At 41.0% G+C, this 20,185-nt stretch overlaps 3 protein-coding genes across 3 annotated transcripts in view; 2 read left to right on the forward strand and 1 right to left on the reverse strand.

Moving 5' to 3' along the window:
* Positions 1-2,312, reverse strand: part of LOC102313285 (crystallin J1A) — a 9,239-nt gene extending 6,927 nt beyond the window's left edge. Inside the window, exon 1 of the mRNA XM_042225474.1 lies at positions 2,237-2,312. The gene's annotated coding sequence lies outside the window, so the exon portion shown is untranslated. The remainder of the gene's footprint in view (positions 1-2,236) is intronic.
* Positions 2,313-5,001: 2,689 nt separating this feature from the next.
* On the forward strand, positions 5,002-13,388 carry casq1a (calsequestrin 1a). Its single transcript, XM_014337230.2, has 10 exons — positions 5,002-5,476; positions 8,513-8,606; positions 8,769-8,869; positions 9,033-9,144; positions 9,395-9,468; positions 12,421-12,551; positions 12,657-12,702; positions 12,807-12,861; positions 13,007-13,107; positions 13,233-13,388. The coding sequence occupies exons 1-10, from the start codon at positions 5,240-5,242 to the stop codon at positions 13,371-13,373; spliced, it is 1,092 nt and encodes a 363-aa protein (XP_014192716.2). The 5' UTR covers positions 5,002-5,239; the 3' UTR covers positions 13,374-13,388.
* A 1,175-nt stretch (positions 13,389-14,563) lies between these two features.
* Positions 14,564-19,511, forward strand: LOC102288954. Its single transcript, XM_042225484.1, has 3 exons — positions 14,564-14,930; positions 15,136-15,228; positions 17,719-19,511. Exons 1-3 carry the CDS (start codon positions 14,859-14,861, stop codon positions 18,031-18,033), a joined length of 480 nt encoding a protein of 159 aa, XP_042081418.1. The 5' UTR covers positions 14,564-14,858; the 3' UTR covers positions 18,034-19,511.
* The last annotated feature ends 674 nt before the right edge of the window (positions 19,512-20,185 follow it).

The raw sequence follows: 20,185 nt of genomic DNA on the forward strand, positions 1-20,185 counted from the left end.
TTAAATCTTTTGATTCGTCATCCACAGCTCTCATCATGAATGACTTCTCCTGTGACACAGAGCGCTTCAGCACTTTCATCACTTCTGACAACAAGAGATTTCTGTGTGTAAAACCAGGCAGTTATGCAATTGCTCAGAAATGATCTGTCCATAGACAAGGACGCAGGTGCCCACCTATGACCTGGTTTATTAATACTAAGCTAAAGAAGAAAGGATCTCACTGTAGTTCTCACAGCTCAGGACAAGCAGACACCTGATGACTACTGAATGGAACTAAAACAAGAATTCATAATTATGTTTGATAAAACTCTGCATATGCAGTCAGGAGACTGATGACCTGTGAAATGAGCTGTTAGAAATGTGCAGATGTGTAAACATTATATGTAGCAAAACTTCTGACCTACAGGAAATGACGACATCGGATATCATGGCTGCTATAAAACAAAAAATCATTCATATGATAAAAATGAACAAGTTGTGTTTCCAACTTTAAAACATCTTAGTGTCTGCTGCACTTTAATTCAAGATGAATCTCATTAAATGTATGAGAACATTTAATCACATGGCCCCATAACAGCTGGGATGGCTCCAACCTTGAAATGAACAAGCAGAAGGAAGTTGATGGATGGATGGATGGATGGATAATCCAAAGGGAAACATTAAAGACCCTCTCACCAGCTTTCATTTATTAAATTTGTATTTACTGAACGATTTCTGCTGTGTATTTGCATTGATACTCAGACAACAACTCACATGTCCTCTTTCTGTTTGTGGTGCATGATTCAGGCAAACACATATTACATATATAGATTGTTATGCTATGACACAGTTTCACATTTAATGCTCTATGATAATGACGAGGTCCAGTTTAATAGTACTGCTAGTGTCTAATGAAATGAATTGAACACATGTGATTTTGGGGTCCAGCAAAGTGAATATTTTTCACTGTGGATAAAATACATGGAAAGGTTTAATGAGTCATCAGCTACTTCACTACAAAGATGATGTGATTAAATGTTCTCATACATTTAATGAGATTCATCTTGAATTAAAGTGCAGCAGACACTAAGATGTTTTAAAGTTGGAAACACAACTTGTTCATTTTTATCATATGGATGATTTTTTGTTTTATAGCAGCCATGATATCCGATGTCGTCATTTCCTGTTGGTCAGAAGTTTTGCTACATATAATGTTTACACATATCTGTACATTTCTAACAGCTCATTTCACAGGTCATCAGTCTCCTGACTGCATATGCAGAGTTTTATCATCATGTGTTCATGAGAGACAAACATAATTATGAATTCTGAACATTATGAAAACCGTTACTTCAGTTTGTTTCTGGTTTGTTGTAAGGAAAAGAATTCTGCCAGTGGAACAACTAAATTTACTTGCAAAGTTATACAATTAGAGAATGATTCATTATAACCAAGAATTGAGTTCAAACCTCAGTTGTCACCAGTTACTTGTGCAATCATGCCATAGACAAGTTGTTCATTCAATGACACTTTCATAGCACTGTTTTCTAATACCCAACATCATCAGCAAACGGAGTGAGTATTTTGTCAGCGCCATGTTTCTTTGTATTTTGGGAATGAAGCAAAGAAATGAGATGAATGTTCATCAACGAGGAATTCAGACTTGGTGGTAAATTGCACACATCCAGACGTCCAAGCTTCTGGAGGCTTTGTCAAGACCCTAGGGGGATTTGATGTTTCAAAGTCCTCATAAAAAACTTAAATTTGCAGTGCGCCATTGGATTTTGAGACTAATGGTTGATGTCTGTAACATCTGCCATCACATAAAGCCTCACACATTGCTGGTTTATTCATGTGTTGTGAAACTTCTGCATTTTTGAAAATCAACTCTAAAGTTTTTAAAAAGAGGTACATAAATGAAAATGTCATTTACTGAAACTTGCTCGTATAAAGCAGATGATTCACTTCTCTTTGAATCATATCACACTCCCAAATGAATTTCAACTGGGATCCATGTTCAGTAACACCTGACTGATGTGCGTTTTGAACATTACATGTATCATCCCCAGAAGTACTATGAGAACAATTTAAATGCGTTCTAAAACCTGCAATAACCTTAGACAGCAGTGAACCTTCATTGTGGGCACAAATGAGAACACATTTTTTGCCTGGGTATAACTCAATGACTGTATAATGCTAAATGATTAGAAGCTCGGTAGCTACACACAGATACATAGCACTGTAATTTGTTTAAAACTTTTTACACCAGCAGTACGAGCAGCACCACAACACACTTTGATTCTGAAACTTGTTACGAAAGCTTCGGCACCGCCCACAATGAAATGTCTCAATTACCCGGGCCCTCCTCCGGCGGACTGAGTGGAGATTATGTGGAGATTGCAAAAATGAAATAAAACATTTCTTTTTAGTGTAACAGTAATAATTGTGCTGCATATTTTAATAGTCTATAGAGATTTGATGTTTGCTTCGAGACTGTGGCTGGAGAAGTATAGAGAAGGTCAGAAGGAGTTGCACTGTGTCATTGTGGATTCAGAGAAAGCGTATGAGAGGAACTGTGGTCCTGCATGAGGAAGTCAGAAGTAGAAGAGAAGAATGTGAGGGTGATGAAAGACACGAATGATGACAGCAAGACAATAGTGAGGTCTGTGGTAGCAGCTACTGGTAGAAAGTTCAGCCACGATGTGTCATTACATAAGGTGCCCTGAGCCCCTTCTTGTTTGCAGTGGTGATGGACAAATGAGGAAATGAGGATCACAGGTTAAAGGTGAGTTTGGGGCAGATGATCTGCTGAGGTGACCTCTAACAGTCACAGGCAAAAGAAAGAGATTAAATATTCTTACGGTTTGAGGAATCTATCCAGAAACTGGAAGCTGCAGACTCTACAGTACACAATCTGTAGTTACAGTAGATCAGAGAGTGCCATCTCTTGGCCAGCAGCGGTAACTGCTGCAGACATGAAGAAACTGGATGAACGTCATTCTCCCTCTGTCAAAATATTACATTATTCGTATTAGAAATGTTCTATTACAAATTAGCCTGCAATCATGGGTATAAATGCAAATAAGCAAATAGTAATTCAGAAAAAGAAAAAAACACCAGCTAGCTATTGTTTGGACTGCAAACAAATAAACAACAAGTAAAAGTCTTTATTTAACCAGGTTCCAGGAGACCAGCACAGAACAGAAGAAGCTTAATTATTTAGCAGTATGCCTAAAGTCCACGAGACAGTGTATTATACACACTATACATCAGTTCTACAGTAGATGAACTAGAAGTTTCAAAACTTACAAGTTATAAGCTTTTGATTGCATATGTGTGTCATAAAATGAATAGTCGTATGAATTTAACAGTCTTGCATGTGTCCTGTCCATCAAAGGATAAATGATCTATAAAATAGAGGACTAAATGATAGCAAATTGGTTTTGCTTTTTCGAGCATACCTTAATCCAGGATTGGGCGATTCATTTTCCCAAGGGGCTACATGAGAAACTGGAACACACAGGCACAGCACCACAGTTCCAGTTTCTCATGTGGCCTCTTGGGAAAATTAATGTTCCAACCCTGCCTTGATCAGTGCTGGCACAGTGCATGCTCTTATCACCATTGTCAATAAAAGACTGAATGTGATATCACTGACTGAATTATGGCCAGAGGAGTGAGATGCTGAAAGCAGAGGTGCAGAGTTTGTGGATGAAGAACTTAATGACAGTTATGTGCTGTGAAGCAAAGCAGTTTGTAGGCTGAGTTGACACTAGTAACCATAGGCATACAGCACATTTTATGCCTCTGTTCACAGGTGTGGATGTGGAGTAGGGCCCACAAAATTAGTTGAGATCTAAGCAGGGCACCTGCTTAGATCTCAACTTAATGTGCTCAAACATTAGACGCACCCATTGCGCTTCTCATTCAATCAAGCCACGCATGCTCGAGCTGACTGTCACTTTTTCACGTTTAAGGCTATTAATGTAATCAGGACTTCAAACTGTTATGCAAGCTGTCGCTGCATGGTTTGCAAAGGAAGCACACTTGAAACCAACCCTCGCATATCCTTTTATTAGGTGTTTACAGTAACACAGCTGACCACAGTTCAGCTCCATGTTCTACAGTTAAGCCACACGCAGACGCGCATGGTGCACCTTTTAAGCCGTTTGCTTAGACAAAAAAAAATGTCTGCGTCAATGCTGTAAGCTTGCATGTCTTGTTACAGAAAAGAAGGGGTGTGTTGAGAGCTGGATGAAGTATTACGATAGCCTGTATTTATTTATAGCTTACCTCTTCCCTTTCAATTCGTAAAGTAATATGACAGGCAACCATCTCAAGCATACATGCAAACGCTGCACAGGACACATGTGTTCAGTGTGTATCAGGGTCAGATTCACAAGGATTCCAATAAAGCTTCCACATGCATTCCCAGCCCCTGTAAAACGCTATGTTTCACTTTCTTCTTGAGTCAGGGCTAAGTGACCCCTGTGCTCCTCAGCAAGTGCACCGCCCTCTCCTTTCCTCATCTCCTCTCCTCTCTCTCTCACTCCAGCTTCATGTCCCGGAGTGACCCAGCTTCACATTCTAGCACTGCACGGGTGCCAGCAGCAGCAAATTAGACACCAGCACCCCCTCCTGATATGTACTTCTCTGTCCTACATCCATTATTTTTAGCTGGGATCCAAGCCTTCATCTTCACTTAATAAGGGAAAAGAATCCCTCATATTTGTACCCACCCCTAAATCCATCATATCAAAGTTCTTCATCACAAAACGGACACACTCACACACCTATGTCCTATTCTATATGATGCCTTCTCTCTTTGCTCACACACCTCCTTCCATCTCCACAGCTGTCTGTGTATGTTCTGTGTTGCATGCAGAGAGCAGGTTGGTCATCTCCCCCTCACTCCACCCTTTTTCACTGGTTCCTAACATACACTCAAGCATGCACACACACACAGAAAGCTGTCACCCCAGCCCTGCCTCATCTTCTCCATGCTTAATTACGTGCCACATAGGACCACGGTCACACCTATGTCAGACTAAGCCCAACCCCTCTTACACCCTGAGCCCACTGCCAGTTGCCCATGTGGGGTTTTTAATAAGGTGGATGCAGGAGGCTGTCTTGCTCTCTTCTGGGTGACGCGGATTGGAAGGGGTTCTCCATACTTTCACCAAACTTTTTTTTTTCAATATTTTTCGTCCCTTTCATTTACTTTCTGAAACTGTAAATACATCCACATTAGAGAGGAGCCATGAAGTGGACCTGGGTGCTTGTAGTAGTCTTGCTGTCCTTTGGGAGCATTTCACTGGGCAAGGAGAGCTTGGACTTCCCTGAGTACGATGGCAAGGACCGCGTTCACGACCTCAACGCCAAGAACTATAAGTCCGTGATGAAGAAGTATGACATTATGGTGGTGTACTACCATGACCATCCCGGATCCAGCCGCGCCGCCCAGAGACAGTTCGATATCGAGGAGTTGGCCCTTGAGGTGGGTTAAGATAAGAACTGTGGATAGATGGTGATGAGGAAGCTGTAATATTGGTATTTTATTCATGAGCACACAGATGCTTTCAGCATATTTAACTGTGGTTTTAAAAAAATGGACTGAATAAACTCATTTCCTGTCAGTGACTTGCAACAAAGAGGAAGTTATTATGGAGAACAGGAGATAAGGCGGTAGAAAATAGCTTTGCTGGATTGAGAAATGCTGAGAAGTGAAGTCCCAAAAATGTGTCACAAACCTACGGTGTGTCGTCATGTCGACCACCCCGAGGCAAAGAGCTGAGCTGTGAGGACCCAAGGTATCATTTATTTTGGCAAAGGCTGAGCCTGTGTAGAGGATGTGTGTCTGTTTGTGTGCGTCTTTGTGTGATACTGTGTGTGAGGCGAGCAGTTGATGCACTTAACACTCCCTCATCTGATTGCTCATCAGGCCTCACGCCAGCCTGGTTCACATTCCCATAAAAACACACTACATCCCTTTCCACACAAACCTTTCCACTTGTTTACTTTCAGTAAACAAGTGGAAACCACGTTCCATTTTCCAAGAAAAGTTCAATTTATCACTTCAAGCAGCTGACTCCATGTTTGCAGACATGCTGATTATTTATACAGAGAGCAAAATTCATTTTTACACTATAACGATCACAGACACAATGCAGAACTAAGAGGTGCCCAGAGAGCATTTGAAGACACACTTGATATTGTCTAAAGAAGCAGTTATTTGAGAACTGCACTGAACATTGCAGTTCTGAGAAACCAGGTTGATTTCTGATTTATGGCCTGCACTAGATCACGTAGCAACAGTATTTTATGGCATTTGGCATGGCTAATGTACAGTGTAATGTCAAGGCTGCTACCCCATATGCTTGTTGCATTATTGTAATTTGCAAGCCTGGTTTGTTGACTCCTGTTTAAGTTTTTTTATTTTTATGACAACTCTAGGCCAAAAAGGATCATATAAGGAACTCTCAACAGCCCCTAAAAATAAAAATTGTGACAAATATTCTGACTTTGCCTAAACAAATATAGCAGAAATTGGGTGCAACAGATCTCATCAGTAACCAAATCTCATGTGAACAAGACAAAGGAAAAAGGATGAAGGGCTAAAAAAAACTAGTAATGAATAGCAGTAATGAGGAAAATATTAATAACAAATCAGACAGAGAGAGCAGGAGAGTGAGAGATACGAGAGAGGCTGCTCTCCTTGGCGAATCACATCAAGACCCTCTGGTGTCTGCGTATAGGGCACTGTTGCTCAGCCTTGGGGCTCCAGGCCAGCGCTTGAGGTACTGGCTCCAGTAGTGCCAGCTCAGCTCTGCGCTGTGATTGACACATGCAGTACTGTACTTGTCAGCGGATCCCAGAGTATTGAGCATCACTGCCATCTCACCAAAATAGTCCCTGGGGCTGGTGTGGCTTCTGGTGCTATATTTATCCTGAGCTGCTTTTGTGGTGGGTTGAGCTCCGATGGCTTGTGTTTCTCCTTCTGAATGTATTTTGATTTACATTTAATGAAGCTTTATTTATAGTAAGAGGCAACTGCAAAAGGTGCAAACATTTCAGAGGTCAAGGAGCCCTGTGGGGGTTAGTGAAAGTCAAATGAAACATGACATTGTGATGGTGATAATTAAGTGCTTTCGTCCATGCCATTTGAACTTGGTTGATTTTGTTATTAAAGTGACCTCTCAGGTCTGTTACGAATGCTTTGTCAAGGGAAGCGCTGTAGACCAATGTAAGGAAAAGCACCTGCATTCTCCAGACAGATTGCAGGTGCTTTTACACTTCAACACTGAATGGCACACATGAAGGTGTACATGTCTTTCTTTGTTACTCTGCTCATCAAAATGAGCAGATACAGTCAGGTGCTGCACCAGCTGAATATCACTACAGTTCATAACATCTCAGCCAAGAACAAAAACTGAAAGAAATGTACAGCTGCAGTGCACGCAGACATGAAGCTATGAAATCCCACCCCAGATACTGAACCTGCTGGTTTAACTTTACATGTAGTTGGGGAGGTTCAATTACTCTGAGCAAATGATCTCATCCATGTCACATCAAATACACATTCAGAACACCCAAGTTCCAAAAACAACTTTGCAGGTTTCAGATTAGGAGGAGCAGGCAGACATAGTTTGCTTTTCCTTTACATACTTTAACTGAAAGACATTTGCAAAAACAATTTATCTGGGTAAAAATAATGTGTTTTATTCAAATGGACATTTGGTGAAATTCACTACTAGGTACTACCAAAAAAATGTATACACATATATTTTTTGGGGAGGCTAAATATGTTTATAGACTAAATATAGCCTGTAAATATATGCCACAAAGTAAATGTGATATATACAACCATGAAGCATTAATCCATTTGCCTGTAAGAAGTTTTATTTTAGTCTGTGTAAATGCCAAAAGGGCACAGTCTGCAAAAAAGGTATAGTGCAATGAAGGGAATAAGTCTGTATGATGTGTAACTTAAAACTAAGCTGCAAAATTTAAACTATTTCACTGTGCCCCACTCATCCAAAACTCCAGTCAGGTTAAAAGAAATTCAGAGAATTATCTGCACAACAAACTGCAGGACAGCCTGGTTGGGCTAACTATTTATGCCAGTAAAGCAGCTGCTCAAGATTTCTGACACCAGTGTACATGTATGTGTGTGTGTGTGTCTGCAAGAGTTTGTGTGCACTGTTTACCCTTCAAATGCACTGAGACAGCTCTCAAACAACTTCCTCAATGCAGCTGAGCTGCAAGTGTGATGCTGTCATTGGTGGACCCAACTGTCAGTCACAAGGTTCAAGTTTCATACAGATTTAGAAAGTGCATAAGCGGCGCTCTGAAAAGCAGGCTTTTATGGTAATGAAACTACTGAGTGAGACAACTTTGTCAAAAGGTGTAAATAATAGTGTAGGGGTGTAATGGTGTAGCCTTCCAAATGAGTAAAACACACTATCCCACCACCCCACCCTTTTTTGTGTTGAACTAATAAATTGTTTAATTATTTATGTGCAATGTTTTACAGCTTGCAGCCCAGGTCCTGGATGAGTTTGAAGATGAAGATATTGGAGTTGGTCTCATTGATGCAAAGCACGACAAGGCTGTTGCAAAGAAATTAGGTAAATACAGCTGCAGGCAGTTGGTACATGGCTTATTGTGCAAAAGTCAGACTAGCCAAACAATCACAGTTAAGTTACTGTAACAGAAGTTAGCTAAAATATAATCTGAGCTAACCTGTCCAAAAGCCACATGATTAAACACAAAATGTTCTTTCCCCTTAGGCCTTGACGAGTCTGACAGCATCTTCGTCTTCACAGACGATGAAGTCATAGAATATGATGGCGAGCTTGCAGCTGACACTCTTGTGGAGTTCATCTATGATGTTCGTGAGGATATAATCTCCCAGTTAATAGCCTGCCTTATTTTAGCAATAAAATCTCTAAATACTGATTTTGCTTCCTTTGAAGATGACCCACAGAGCTTTATTCCAGTTTATTCTCCTCTCTGTCATCTCTGTTGTCTCTCCCTTTTCTCCTTTTCCACAGGTTCTCGAGGACCCTGTGGAAATAATTGACAATAGTAAGGAACTAAAAGGCTTTAAAAACATCGAAGAGGACATCAAATTGGTGGGCTACTTTAAGAGTCACAAGTCAGAACGTAAGAATCCTGTGATACTGTAATGTCATGATAGCCTGTATTGTTTTTAGATAATTCCACATCAAGCAAATTAAACAGCATCCTAACTCTAGGATAATTATCAGAATGTTTTCATTGCAGTTGCTACTATTTGATTTAAGTGAGCACACAAAAACACCAGTAATGATGAGAACAAGAAGTCTACATTCTTAGATATTTCATACATATAGCAATCTACTGAAACAACTTGATGGATGCCTTTAAATTTCAGATTTTGAGGCTTATGCTGACGCTGCTGAAGAGTTCCATCCACACATCCTGTTCTATGCCACATTCAGTCCCAAGGTGAGTAATCAAAGTAAGTTACTTGAGGCTACTATGTGATTAGTCTAGTTTCAGCTTTCAGCACAACTGGTAAAGCTAAAGTCTTTTGAGCACTACGGATATGGGGATTGTTTTTGTAAGGATGATCAGACTCAAAAATTTAACTCAAACATAGAAACATTAAAATGAATTTCTTGGAAACTGTATATTTGCTTGCATGTTTTAATTAGCTGAAAACATTTTTTTTTAAAAAGTGGCAGAGGGCCCAAGATTGAACTCTGAGGCACTCCATATTTTATGTATCCAGTTTTTATGTGCAACTATAAATACAAAAGCTTTCTAAAAAAAAATCTGAAAAATATTTTAAACAAGAATTTTAGATTGCTCCTCCCCTTTTTTTCCTCCCCATCCCCAGCTGCCTCCCTCTTCCCGCTCCAACACACCCACCCACACAAGTAGGGCATTGGGGTGCGGGCGTGTCACCAGGGTGCAGGGGAGGCATTCCCCAATATTTTCACAGACCGGCCTTTAAGGTGTTGTGGATAAATACAACTAAATAAAACTAGTACCGGTAAAAAAGAAGATTTATTCATAACACACGTGAAAAGACCCAGGAAAACCGAGTTAACGATAAAAACGATAACAAAATAATGCTGAAAACTGATAAAAACCCTGAAAACCATACATTTCACATCTGAGCCTCAACTCTCGCGGCCCGGTACCAAACGACTCACGGACCGGTACCGGTCCAAGGCCCGGGGGTTGGGGACCGCTGCTCTAGCAAACCATTACATGGGGAAACCTTTTGAATACAGTCATGTCTGTCCCGTCTGTAACAACTGAAAATAAAATAAAATAAATAATAACAACAAAGATTGATCAAATGGACCAATATGGCAAGCCGTGATGATCCATTTGGCAAAGTAAATCCATTGGGTATCCTTGTTGGTCTTCAGACAACAATTCTGAGGCTAAAGAACCAAATGGGACAGGCAAAAAAAAAAAAAAAATGAACAGAACACGGAGACAAAGGGCAGCCCTGGCGGAGCCCATCACCCACCGGGAACGAGTCCGACTTATTGCCGGCAATGCGAACCAAGCTCTTGCAACGGTTGTATAGGGATCGAATGGCCCGTAGCAATGGGCCAGACACCCCATACTCCCGCAACACCTCCCACAGGACACCCCGAGGGACACGGTCGAATGCCTTCTCCAAGTCCACAAAACACATGTAGACTGGTTGGGCAAACTCCCATGCACCCTCAAGTATCCTGAGAGGATAAAGAGCTGGTCCAGTGTTCCGCGACCAGGACGAAAACCGCATTGTTCCTCCTGTATCCGAGGTTCGACTAACGGACGAACTCTCCTCTCCAGCACCCTGGCATAGACTTTCCCAGGGAGGCTGAGGAGTGTGATCCCCCTGTAGTTGGAACACACCCTCCGGTCCCCCTTCTTAAAGATGGGGACCACCACCCCGGTCTGCCAGTCCACAGGTACTGCCCCTGATCTCCACGCAACATTGCAGAGGCGTGTCAACCAGGACAGCCCTACAACGTCCAGAGCCTTCAGGAACTCGGGGCGGACCTCATCAACACCAGGGGCTCTGCCACCAAGGAGTTGTTTAACTGCCTCAGTGACCTCGCCCCCGGAAATTGGCGGGTCATTCCCCTCATCCCCAGACTCTGCTTCCTCCTCGGAAGACGTGTCAGTGGGATTAAGGAGGTCCTCGAAGTATTCCTTCCACCGCCTGACAATTTTCTCAGTCGACGTCAGCAGCGCTCCGCCAGCACTATACACAGTGCAGGTAGAGCACCGCTTTCCCCTCCTGAGACGCCTGACGGTTTGCCAGAATCTCTTCGAGGCAGTCCGAAAGTCTTTTTCCATGGCCTCTCCGAACTCCTCCCACACCCGAGTTTTTGCTTCAGCCACTGCCCGAGCCGCATTCCGCTTGGCCTGTCGATACCTGTCGGCTGCCTCCGGAGTCCCACAGGCTAACCAAGCCCGATAGGACTCCTTCTTCAGCCTGGTGGCTCCCTTCACCTCTGGTGTCCACCATTTGGTTCGGGGATTACCACCACGGCAGGCACCAACCACCTTGCGGCCGCAGCTCAATGCAGCAGCTTCGGCAATGGAGACGCTGAACATGGTCCATTCGGACTCAATGTCCCCAGTCTCCCTCGGAATGCTGTTGAAGCTCTGCCGGAGGTGTGCGTTGAAGATCTCGCGGACTGGGGCCTCTGCTAGACGTTCCCAGCACACCCTCACTACACGTTTAGGTGCACCAGGTCTGTCCAGCGTCCTCCCCAGGGAGGTCTGGGCCTCTCTGCTTAAGCTGCTGCCCCCGCGACCCAGCCCCGGATAAAGCAGATGAAGATGGATGGATGGATGGATGGAATAATTTAAGATGCATCTTACATTGCATCGTTTTGAAGATTAAAGTTATGGTTACATTATTATTTGTCCATCATGTGATCATCACGCAAGAAATAAAAACACTGTGTGATTACCAGTATTTGTGAAGCCATTGGATCAGGGGGCGAGCCTTTCCAAGGTATCCTTAATCAATTCATTCAAGTTAGTGAGGCCTAAGTGATCTTTCTTATATCTAAATATCAGACAGATCTTCCACTAAGATGTTAAGTATATGTTAAGTAAAGCATTTTACACTGTTGTTTCTCTTCCACCCATTGTACACTCACAGATCAGTGGTGGTGAAAAGTGCAGAGTAAGGTACTAGCTGAACTGCTAAATGGAGTGACTTAGGCTTGCAGTGTTTTGCTCAAGTACATTTTAACATATGGATTGAAACATCAACCCTGCAATTAGTCACAAACCTTGGCTAACTTACTAAACACAAATATATATTAATAACACTTTCATTTTTCTTAAGCAAAAACAAATAATAAATAATACACCATTAATATATCCTTTATGGTCAGATGAGGGTTTGAGTTCTTTGGCCCTGTCTTACAGGTCGCCAAGGCTCTGGACCTGAAGCTCAATGAGGTGGACTTCTATGAACCATTTATGGATGAACCAGTTGTTGTCCCAGGAAAACCTTACTCTGAGAAGGAACTGGTGAAATTCATTGAAGATCACGACAGGTAAGTCCTATTTTTGCCACATTAGAAGGATCTCGAGAGGTACAAGCTTCATGATCTGAGTTCCAAGTAAAGGGCATTAAGATTTGAGTAATCTTTGCTTGTTAGACCAACCCTGAGGAAGCTGCAGCCCCACAACATGTACGAGATCTGGGTGAGAAATTATAAACTTGAATTATATTTCCTAGACATAACTTTAATAAGATTGTAACCTAATGTTTTACAGTTTCCCTGAAATTCCGGCCTTTTTTCCCACAGGAAGATGATGTTGATGGTGAACATATTATTGCCTTTGCAGAGGAGTCTGACCCAGGTAAAGGAATCTTAAATGAAGTATAAAAACATATCTATGAGCATCTGTAATGACAGTTGTTTCTGATCATCCTGTAATGCTGTTTAGTTTTTGTTATTTAGATAGCTGTTTAGCTTAGACTGCGATGTACTTTTCCACTACTCAGATGGTTTCGAGTTCCTGGAGATTCTAAAGCAAGTTGCCGAGGATAACACTGACAACCCCGACCTCAGCATTGTCTGGATCGACCCTGATGACTTCCCTCTGGTAACAATATGAAGCAGTGTAATATGCTCTTTAGAAACAAGAGGCTGTGAGGCACTCTGCACAGTTTTACTGATAGCAGTTGGGTTGATAACAGCAACTAATCTTTTGCTTACTTTCCCCTGCAGCTCCTGCCACACTGGGAAAAGACTTTTGGAATTGACCTGTCGCACCCACAGATTGGTGTTGTTGAAGCTGATGATGTAAGTAATATTTTGAGTATGACCTTATTACCAAATTCAAAACATTTCTTTGTATTGTTCCTCTGATGTACTGTTATACATTCTGTTTATAGTTCAATTCAATTCAGATTGAATTCAGATTTCTTTATACAGCACCAAATCACAATAGCTGTTGCCTATTATTAAAGGTGCTTTATATTGTAAGTTAACGACCCTACAGTAATATAGAGAAAACCCCATCAAACCACCCCCTATGAGCAAGCACTTGGCAACAGTGGGAAGAAAAAACTCCCTTTTAACAGGAAGAAACTTCCAACACCACCAGGGTAGGGGAAGGGCAGCCATCTGCCATGACCAATGAGGAGAGATGAGTTATTAATTATTACATTTGTTCATTTTCAATTTAATATTTTTATTCTTAGGCTACGTCCACACGTACCCGGGTATTTTTGAAAACGCAGATTTTTCTATGCGACAAATCAGACTATAAGGCAAAAAGAAAGTGCAGCTTTATGGTTTCATGGACAAAAGAATTTCTGTGGCTGCAATATGACGAGCTAAATAACCAGGGCTGCACATAAGTGGTCCGCAGGTGCGTATTCGCTGTCAAAATAAAAAACGCGCACAAGATAAGAAGTTGCAACGCGTGTTTGCATACATAAGATTTTCAGGAGGAGGACAGACATTTGTTTAGAACTCTTAAAGATGTCGAAGAAGCTCCTTTAAGCAATTACTGTGATGTTCCTCCACCTCCAAAGAAATGTCAGAAGGAGTCCGAACCACAAAAGAAGCGCGTATTCTCGGAAAAGTGGTTGCAGGAGGTGAGCTGGCTTCAAACAAATGATGAACGCACAGATGTGGTGCAGAATGTGCCGTGAAAATCCCACTCTAGCGGACAAAAACAGTGCTTTTATATGGACTGCAAACGCGCGTTGCAACTTCTTATCTGTTGCGTCTTTTATTTTGACAGCGAATGCGCACATGCGGACCACTTATGTGCACCCGTGTAAATAACATAATGTTCTGCCGGGTGTGTTGTTGGTTTTCCCTCGATTTCTGAGTCGACAAGCGCCTTTGTTACTGGGACCAGTACATTTTAAGAAAGGCCCCCATTAGAAATGGATTATTGCTCAGTCTGCAATATCTTTCCCAGAACAAACACCAATTGCAAATAACTATACTAAAAATAAACCTGAAAAATCTGTTTAGAACAGCGTACTATGTTGCAAAGAGTGAACTACCACTGTGCAATTTAGCAGTCTTTGCAAACTTCAAAAAGCAAATGGCCTAGATCTTGGTTCCACTTGCCTCTTACCGTGACTTTAGTGGAAATTTCAAATTCAGGATCTGACACAGACTGATTCATGTTCTACACAGACAGCACTGATGTCTGCATGGTCTTCTAAAAGCAGCTTTAGTCAGCTTAGATGTGAAGTGAGTGAAATATACAGTTGAGTTTTTAATCAATGTATTTGTTCTCTATTGCAGATTGACAAGGAGTTTCTGCGAATCACCACAAAGCCTCTGCTATCTACTTTCTTTGCCGAGCTTGACCAATACGCGCCACGCTTAATGGAAATCTTTCTGACCAAAGGAGGGACACGTGGAAAGAAAATAAGAGGTCTCATGCTTGCCATCTCCAAGGTTTGTATTAGGATTGAGTATGACTTTGTCATAGGCAGCAAAAATAACTTTTATTTGGAGATGAAGTTGTCAATTTTGTTTCGGCTTAACAAGTGGTACATGCCAGGTTCTAACCTAAAGAATAATTATGCAAGTTAACTGATTACCCTAAGCTTTAAGAAAAACAGACTGGTTTTGGCTCATATTATCTCCTCCTCCTCTCCAGCATGACAACATCCATACCAGACGAGCATGCATCTTGAAGTCTTTGTGCATCTACCTAAACGAAGACTATGAGAAGTTAATAAAGGAGTACTTGGTGAGTCATTGTGACAGCATGTTGACTGTAACATTCTCATACAAATTGTGACGTTGCCTCAAATGCAAATCATTAAAATTAAAAATTTTGAGATTAGCAACAAGACACCTGGTATTGGGGAAAGGATGTCTTGAATACCAAACAGTATTAAGCGTTGCAATAAAGAATTTCTGGAATTTGGTATTGGAAGGAAAGAAATTTATGCATACTTAAACTTGATACACAAACATACAATGCATTTAACATGCATCAAGACAATATTGCTTTTGAATCTGTACTTGGATTAAAACAAGTCCTGGGGGGCCCGTTCTTCGTACCTCGCTAAGTAGTTAGCTGGATTTGATTGTTGACGATTTCGCGTGATCCTGGATCGTTCGGTTCCCCGAAGCTCATCCGGGACTTGCTGTCATAGCAACAGAGCCGTAAGCGTAAACCTGCTCGGGGAGCAGGTTTACTTTATGTAAACAGGATTAGATCGCGGCCACGCAGGTATGTCCGCTTCATTTATACGAAAGCAACAGCGATATTCCACCACTGTTTCACCATAAATAAATAACATCAATGTAACTAAAGATAATGCAGCACTTGATCCATTTATTGATTTCACACAGATACATACAGGTCATTTCCTAAAAAAGGGAAATGTACTATTAACATTCTATTACATGTATGTGATTATTACAGATGTAATTCATATTTCAGAGTAGTAATTGCAAATTACTTCGTGTAATCAAGATGAGAGACCACGGCTATAAAAGCGAAGGTGGATTTGGGAAGCCTGTCGCAGCCATGTCCTGTCCGTATACGCGAGCAACCCATTGCGGAAGGTGCAAGATTGATAAGGAGAGTCCTCAGAATTCAGCGTATATTGCGGGATAGACAGGATCCTTTAGCTCAGCGCGACAGTGTGCTCATAGAGAGATATCGATATTCCCGTGAGGGTATTATTTCACTTAACCAACTTGTTGACGAGGGGGTGCAGGACCACCACCTGTCTTTTTTTGCTCTGCCCTTTTCTTGGTTGCTGTTATGAACAACAAACAGATTATTTCCAGGGTCTCTTTCCAAGAGACGAAAAGCAATATAAGTGATAAATATTACCATTCTGTAGAATATTCTTATATTTCACTTTTACCTGTTCCCATGTTCTAGTGGGTCCTGTTGTGGCTCTAATGTGAAAGGGGATATAATATAACATATATATAATGTAATATAATATTGGATAATATAGTGTATATAGATAAATCTACCCTACCGCCTACTGGTGTTGGCCAGAGGGGCCGATGGCGCGATATGGCAGCCTGGCTTCTGTCAGTCTGCCCCAGGGCAGCTGTGGCTACAACCGTAGCTGCCTCCACCATGTGTGATGAATAGTGGCATTGTAAAGCGCTTTGGGTGCCTTGAAAAGCGCTATATCAATCCACTCCATTATTATTGTTATTATTAAATTACTTACGAGTTTAATTTGTCAGCAACTTTCTGCCAGCCCTCTCTCCTTGCTTTTGCAGCCTTTGCAGTGTTCCCTTGCGTTTTAATTAAACTCTGAAACTCCTGAAATCCCTCACTCAAGAGTTCTTGCTCTGCTGCCGAAAAATACCGAGCGCGCTCCTTCGACATTTTCGCCGACCAATCAGAGGGTTGCCGATCAATGTTTCTACTATCGATGCGTAGCCCCTTTTACGACACCCAGTGATCTCACATTACTTCATCCAGCTGTACTAATCGTCAACAGCAGGTGTGTTCGGAGAACCGGATTAGCGAGCTCACGGTTAGCGCGATGATTTGGTCTTGGATGTGTCATTTGATCTTGGATGTAGTAAGCGACGTACGAAGAACGGGCCCCTGTTGTTTTTTCATTGCTATGGTCATCAGTATTTGTAAATAGAAATGTCTATGAACTTTGAGCTGTTTAGTACTAACACTTCTATACCTGTTTTATTTTAGCAGCTGAGTTAGCCTTTTCTCGAGTCCTGTCCCCCTAAGTTACTCTTGCTACGTCCGACAAACAAATGGTTCCCTCTGCGCACCAACGGGTACCCGAATGTGCGAGCAGACATGCTTCATAATGTTCGGTACATTTACCTGGGAGTGGGGCCATACACACTGTTTAATCCATTCACGTTGTTTTTGACTTTGTGAATGGAAAGAACACAACTCCTCCAGACACAATCTCTCGGCGTATCGGTGGGCACACCGCTTCTCCATCTTGCTTGAGGTTAATGTTTGTCAGACACAGTAACGGTTGCTATAATGTGTAATTGGACAATGGCCCTTTCGGGGGAGGGGCCGGTGAGAGGTCAATTATGCCACCTCTTTTGACATGAGAGGTGTATTTTATAATTTATGTATTGGAGTAATTACTAACAACTACTTTAGTGGTGTAATTTTCTGTTTATTACTTTGACTACTTGGATTTTATGAACAGCATAGAAACAGTTGTTTAAACAATCTCTTAAATTTTACTTTGTTGTCTTATATTTTTTCATGTAGGATACGGACAGCGAGGCAAAAAGCTGCATGGAGCAAACTGTGATGGGGGTGTACGTCATCCAGAAGGAGGGTGCTGAACCTGAAGATGACCCAGAGGACGTTGGTGTCCTGATTGAGGGTGTGGAGGCTAACACTGATTTGGGTAACATTGCACAAGCATGTGCTCTGTTGTTTGGACTCATATACTGTTTGAACCTGAGCTACCCACCAGAACTTAAATGCACCTTTGAAGTCCTCCAGAAGATACTTTTAAATCTTGATGGACAAAAGCTGTCTTCAAAGGTACAGTTTCTGAAAAACAAGCTTATGGGGTGAGAGCACTTGAAAATGACTGATAGGTCTTGAATGGTTCATTGGTGCAATGGTGATTTCCAATATATAATGTTAATATTTGAGTTGTTTATATTTTTTCTTTCATTTAAAATTTTTTTTAAGTTTTTGGATTCTCTCTGTTGGGCAATTCACCTTTTATACAGCACTGCAGATGATTTTTGTTTGTCCTTATATAGATGGCTCAAAATGGATCAGAAGTACTATGTTGTGTTTATGTGTCAAGGGCCTGTAAAGTTTAAGACCACTGCCACCTGTTAAGTTCACTGTATTATTGTGTCCATTTTGCTTGCTAGCATGTTTTAAAACACAGCAAAACTATATTGCTAGCTGTGGAGGACTGCAACCAAAATTAAAAAAATAAATACAGAAATATAAAAATTGGTCAAACTAATAATTATTTCAATGAGATACACCAAACAAATATAGATTTTCATCACCTATGGATTTTTTTTGTTGTTGTATTGCCCCCAAATTATTTTATTTTTCCAAATTCACACAATTCTATTTTGTCACATGTTTTAACTTGCCAAGTGGGAGATGTATTTTTATCTTTTAGTTTAATTTTTTAAAATGCAGTCGATATATTGAGCAAATTTTGCATCTGTTTTTAGTTGTGGAAGCTTTGGTTCCAACATATTACCTATGTAAATAAGTATTCTAACGTTTTACCTTTTGAAGTGGCATAATGCTTGCAGGTGTACAAAAATGGTAAGCTTTTATATTGTCCACTAAATCCAGTTAATAAAGATAATGTTATCATAATCTGATTGTGACTTTTTTTGTAAAGTAGTGGGTTTCTAAATGTGTAACAAATGTAAACAAATCTAATTGAAATAATTTGGTTGAAATGAGTGAAATCATTGCCTTGATTAACAAAGTAGTTGTTGAAACAACAAGATTTAATTCTGTTTTCCTAAACTTTTTAAATTGTGTAGAATGAATTAAAACAAATTTCACTCTACATACTTAAATAAATCACTTCAAATCAATGTAAGTATAGTATGTCGATCCAACGTAATCTGATTACATTAAACCACCAAATGCTAAATGTGTTGGTTTGACATGATCGAAAAGGGTTTATTGTACTTGGTTAAATTGTGTGCAAAAAGGGTGCCATGATTAAATTGTGTTCATCCAACAACAGATTTTTTTGAGTGCATGTAAGCCAAAATCCCAGCTTCATACTGCTCCAAACCCTCAGTTTCAGACATTTCTTTCTAGTCTTGGCTCTGTGTGATGTCAAAGAGAGCTTATTTGGTTATCTGAGACAGATACCACTGACTCTGACCACAACCCCTCCCACTGGCTCTCAGGTCTTTCTCTTTGTGAGAGCCAAACAAAGCAAGCTTAGGTTGGTGGCCTTAATGCCAAGTGCAGCTTATTTGATACGTGAGTTTTTGAAAATTTTTGAGACTTCTTCATCATCATTGTAATTTTCTCCCACAAAACGTTAATAAACATTATAAAGCAATAAGTTGATACATTTTTTTAATGTCAAAAGGTTTAATAAATACTAACTTTTCCAAAAATGAAACTAAAATAGCTTGTATCAGATACACCATTAACTGAGAAAGTAAAGTATCTGACAAAGGATATCTGTGTACTGAATCTGGGCTACGTCCACACGTACACGGGTATTTTTGAAAACTGAGATTTTCCGTTTTCGTTTTAAAAAATAATCCCGTCCACACGTAAACGCAGAAATGAAGGAAAACGCTGCTAGGAACATGCCAAAGCAACAGGTGGCGATATATTCCTAACCGTGTAGAAATGTTGGCCAATCAGAAGTCTAGAAGCCTCGGTGGGAAATAGTAAACAAAGCTGGGGCATAGAAGCAGAACCGAGTCGTATGTGTGGAGGGACAGTAACTGTGTGTGTATATGTAAGCATTTAAACACTGCAGAGAGTACAATTAACAGTAACAGTATTGTAGAAATTCATTTCACCGAAACAATAACGTGGCGCACAGTGTGACGTCAAAAAAGGCGCACACCTTTGACGCTGCGTTTTCTCCGTTTTTCTCGTCCACACGTAAATGCAAAAACTGAGTTTTCAAAAATATCCACCCTGGCCGGAGTTTTTAAAAATCTCCGTTTCCAAAAACGCCGTTTACGTGTGGACAAAAGGTGCAAAC

Source organism: Haplochromis burtoni, unplaced genomic scaffold (genome assembly GCF_018398535.1).
Source record: "Haplochromis burtoni strain Fernald_Lab_line unplaced genomic scaffold, NCSU_Asbu1 Contig_172, whole genome shotgun sequence".
In the NCBI taxonomy this organism is placed as follows: domain Eukaryota; kingdom Metazoa; phylum Chordata; class Actinopteri; order Cichliformes; family Cichlidae; genus Haplochromis; species Haplochromis burtoni.

What these genes read in the sequence shown, in the direction of transcription:
- casq1a (XM_014337230.2), top strand. Translation starts at nt 5,240, where the DNA reads ATGAAGTGGACCTGGGTGCTTGTAGTAGTCTTGCTGTCCTTTGGGAGC. An exon ending in ATGCCACATTCAGTCCCAAG is followed by an intron (nt 9,469 to 12,420) that starts GTGAGTAATCAA and finishes CCTGTCTTACAG; the next exon opens with GTCGCCAAGGCTCTGGACCT. An exon ending in TGCAGAGGAGTCTGACCCAG is followed by an intron (nt 12,862 to 13,006) that starts GTAAAGGAATCT and finishes TCCACTACTCAG; the next exon opens with ATGGTTTCGAGTTCCTGGAG.
- LOC102288954 (XM_042225484.1), top strand. Translation starts at nt 14,859, where the DNA reads ATGGAAATCTTTCTGACCAAAGGAGGGACACGTGGAAAGAAAATAAGA. An exon ending in TCATGCTTGCCATCTCCAAG is followed by an intron (nt 14,931 to 15,135) that starts GTTTGTATTAGG and finishes CCTCCTCTCCAG; the next exon opens with CATGACAACATCCATACCAG. An exon ending in AGTTAATAAAGGAGTACTTG is followed by an intron (nt 15,229 to 17,718) that starts GTGAGTCATTGT and finishes TTTTTCATGTAG; the next exon opens with GATACGGACAGCGAGGCAAA.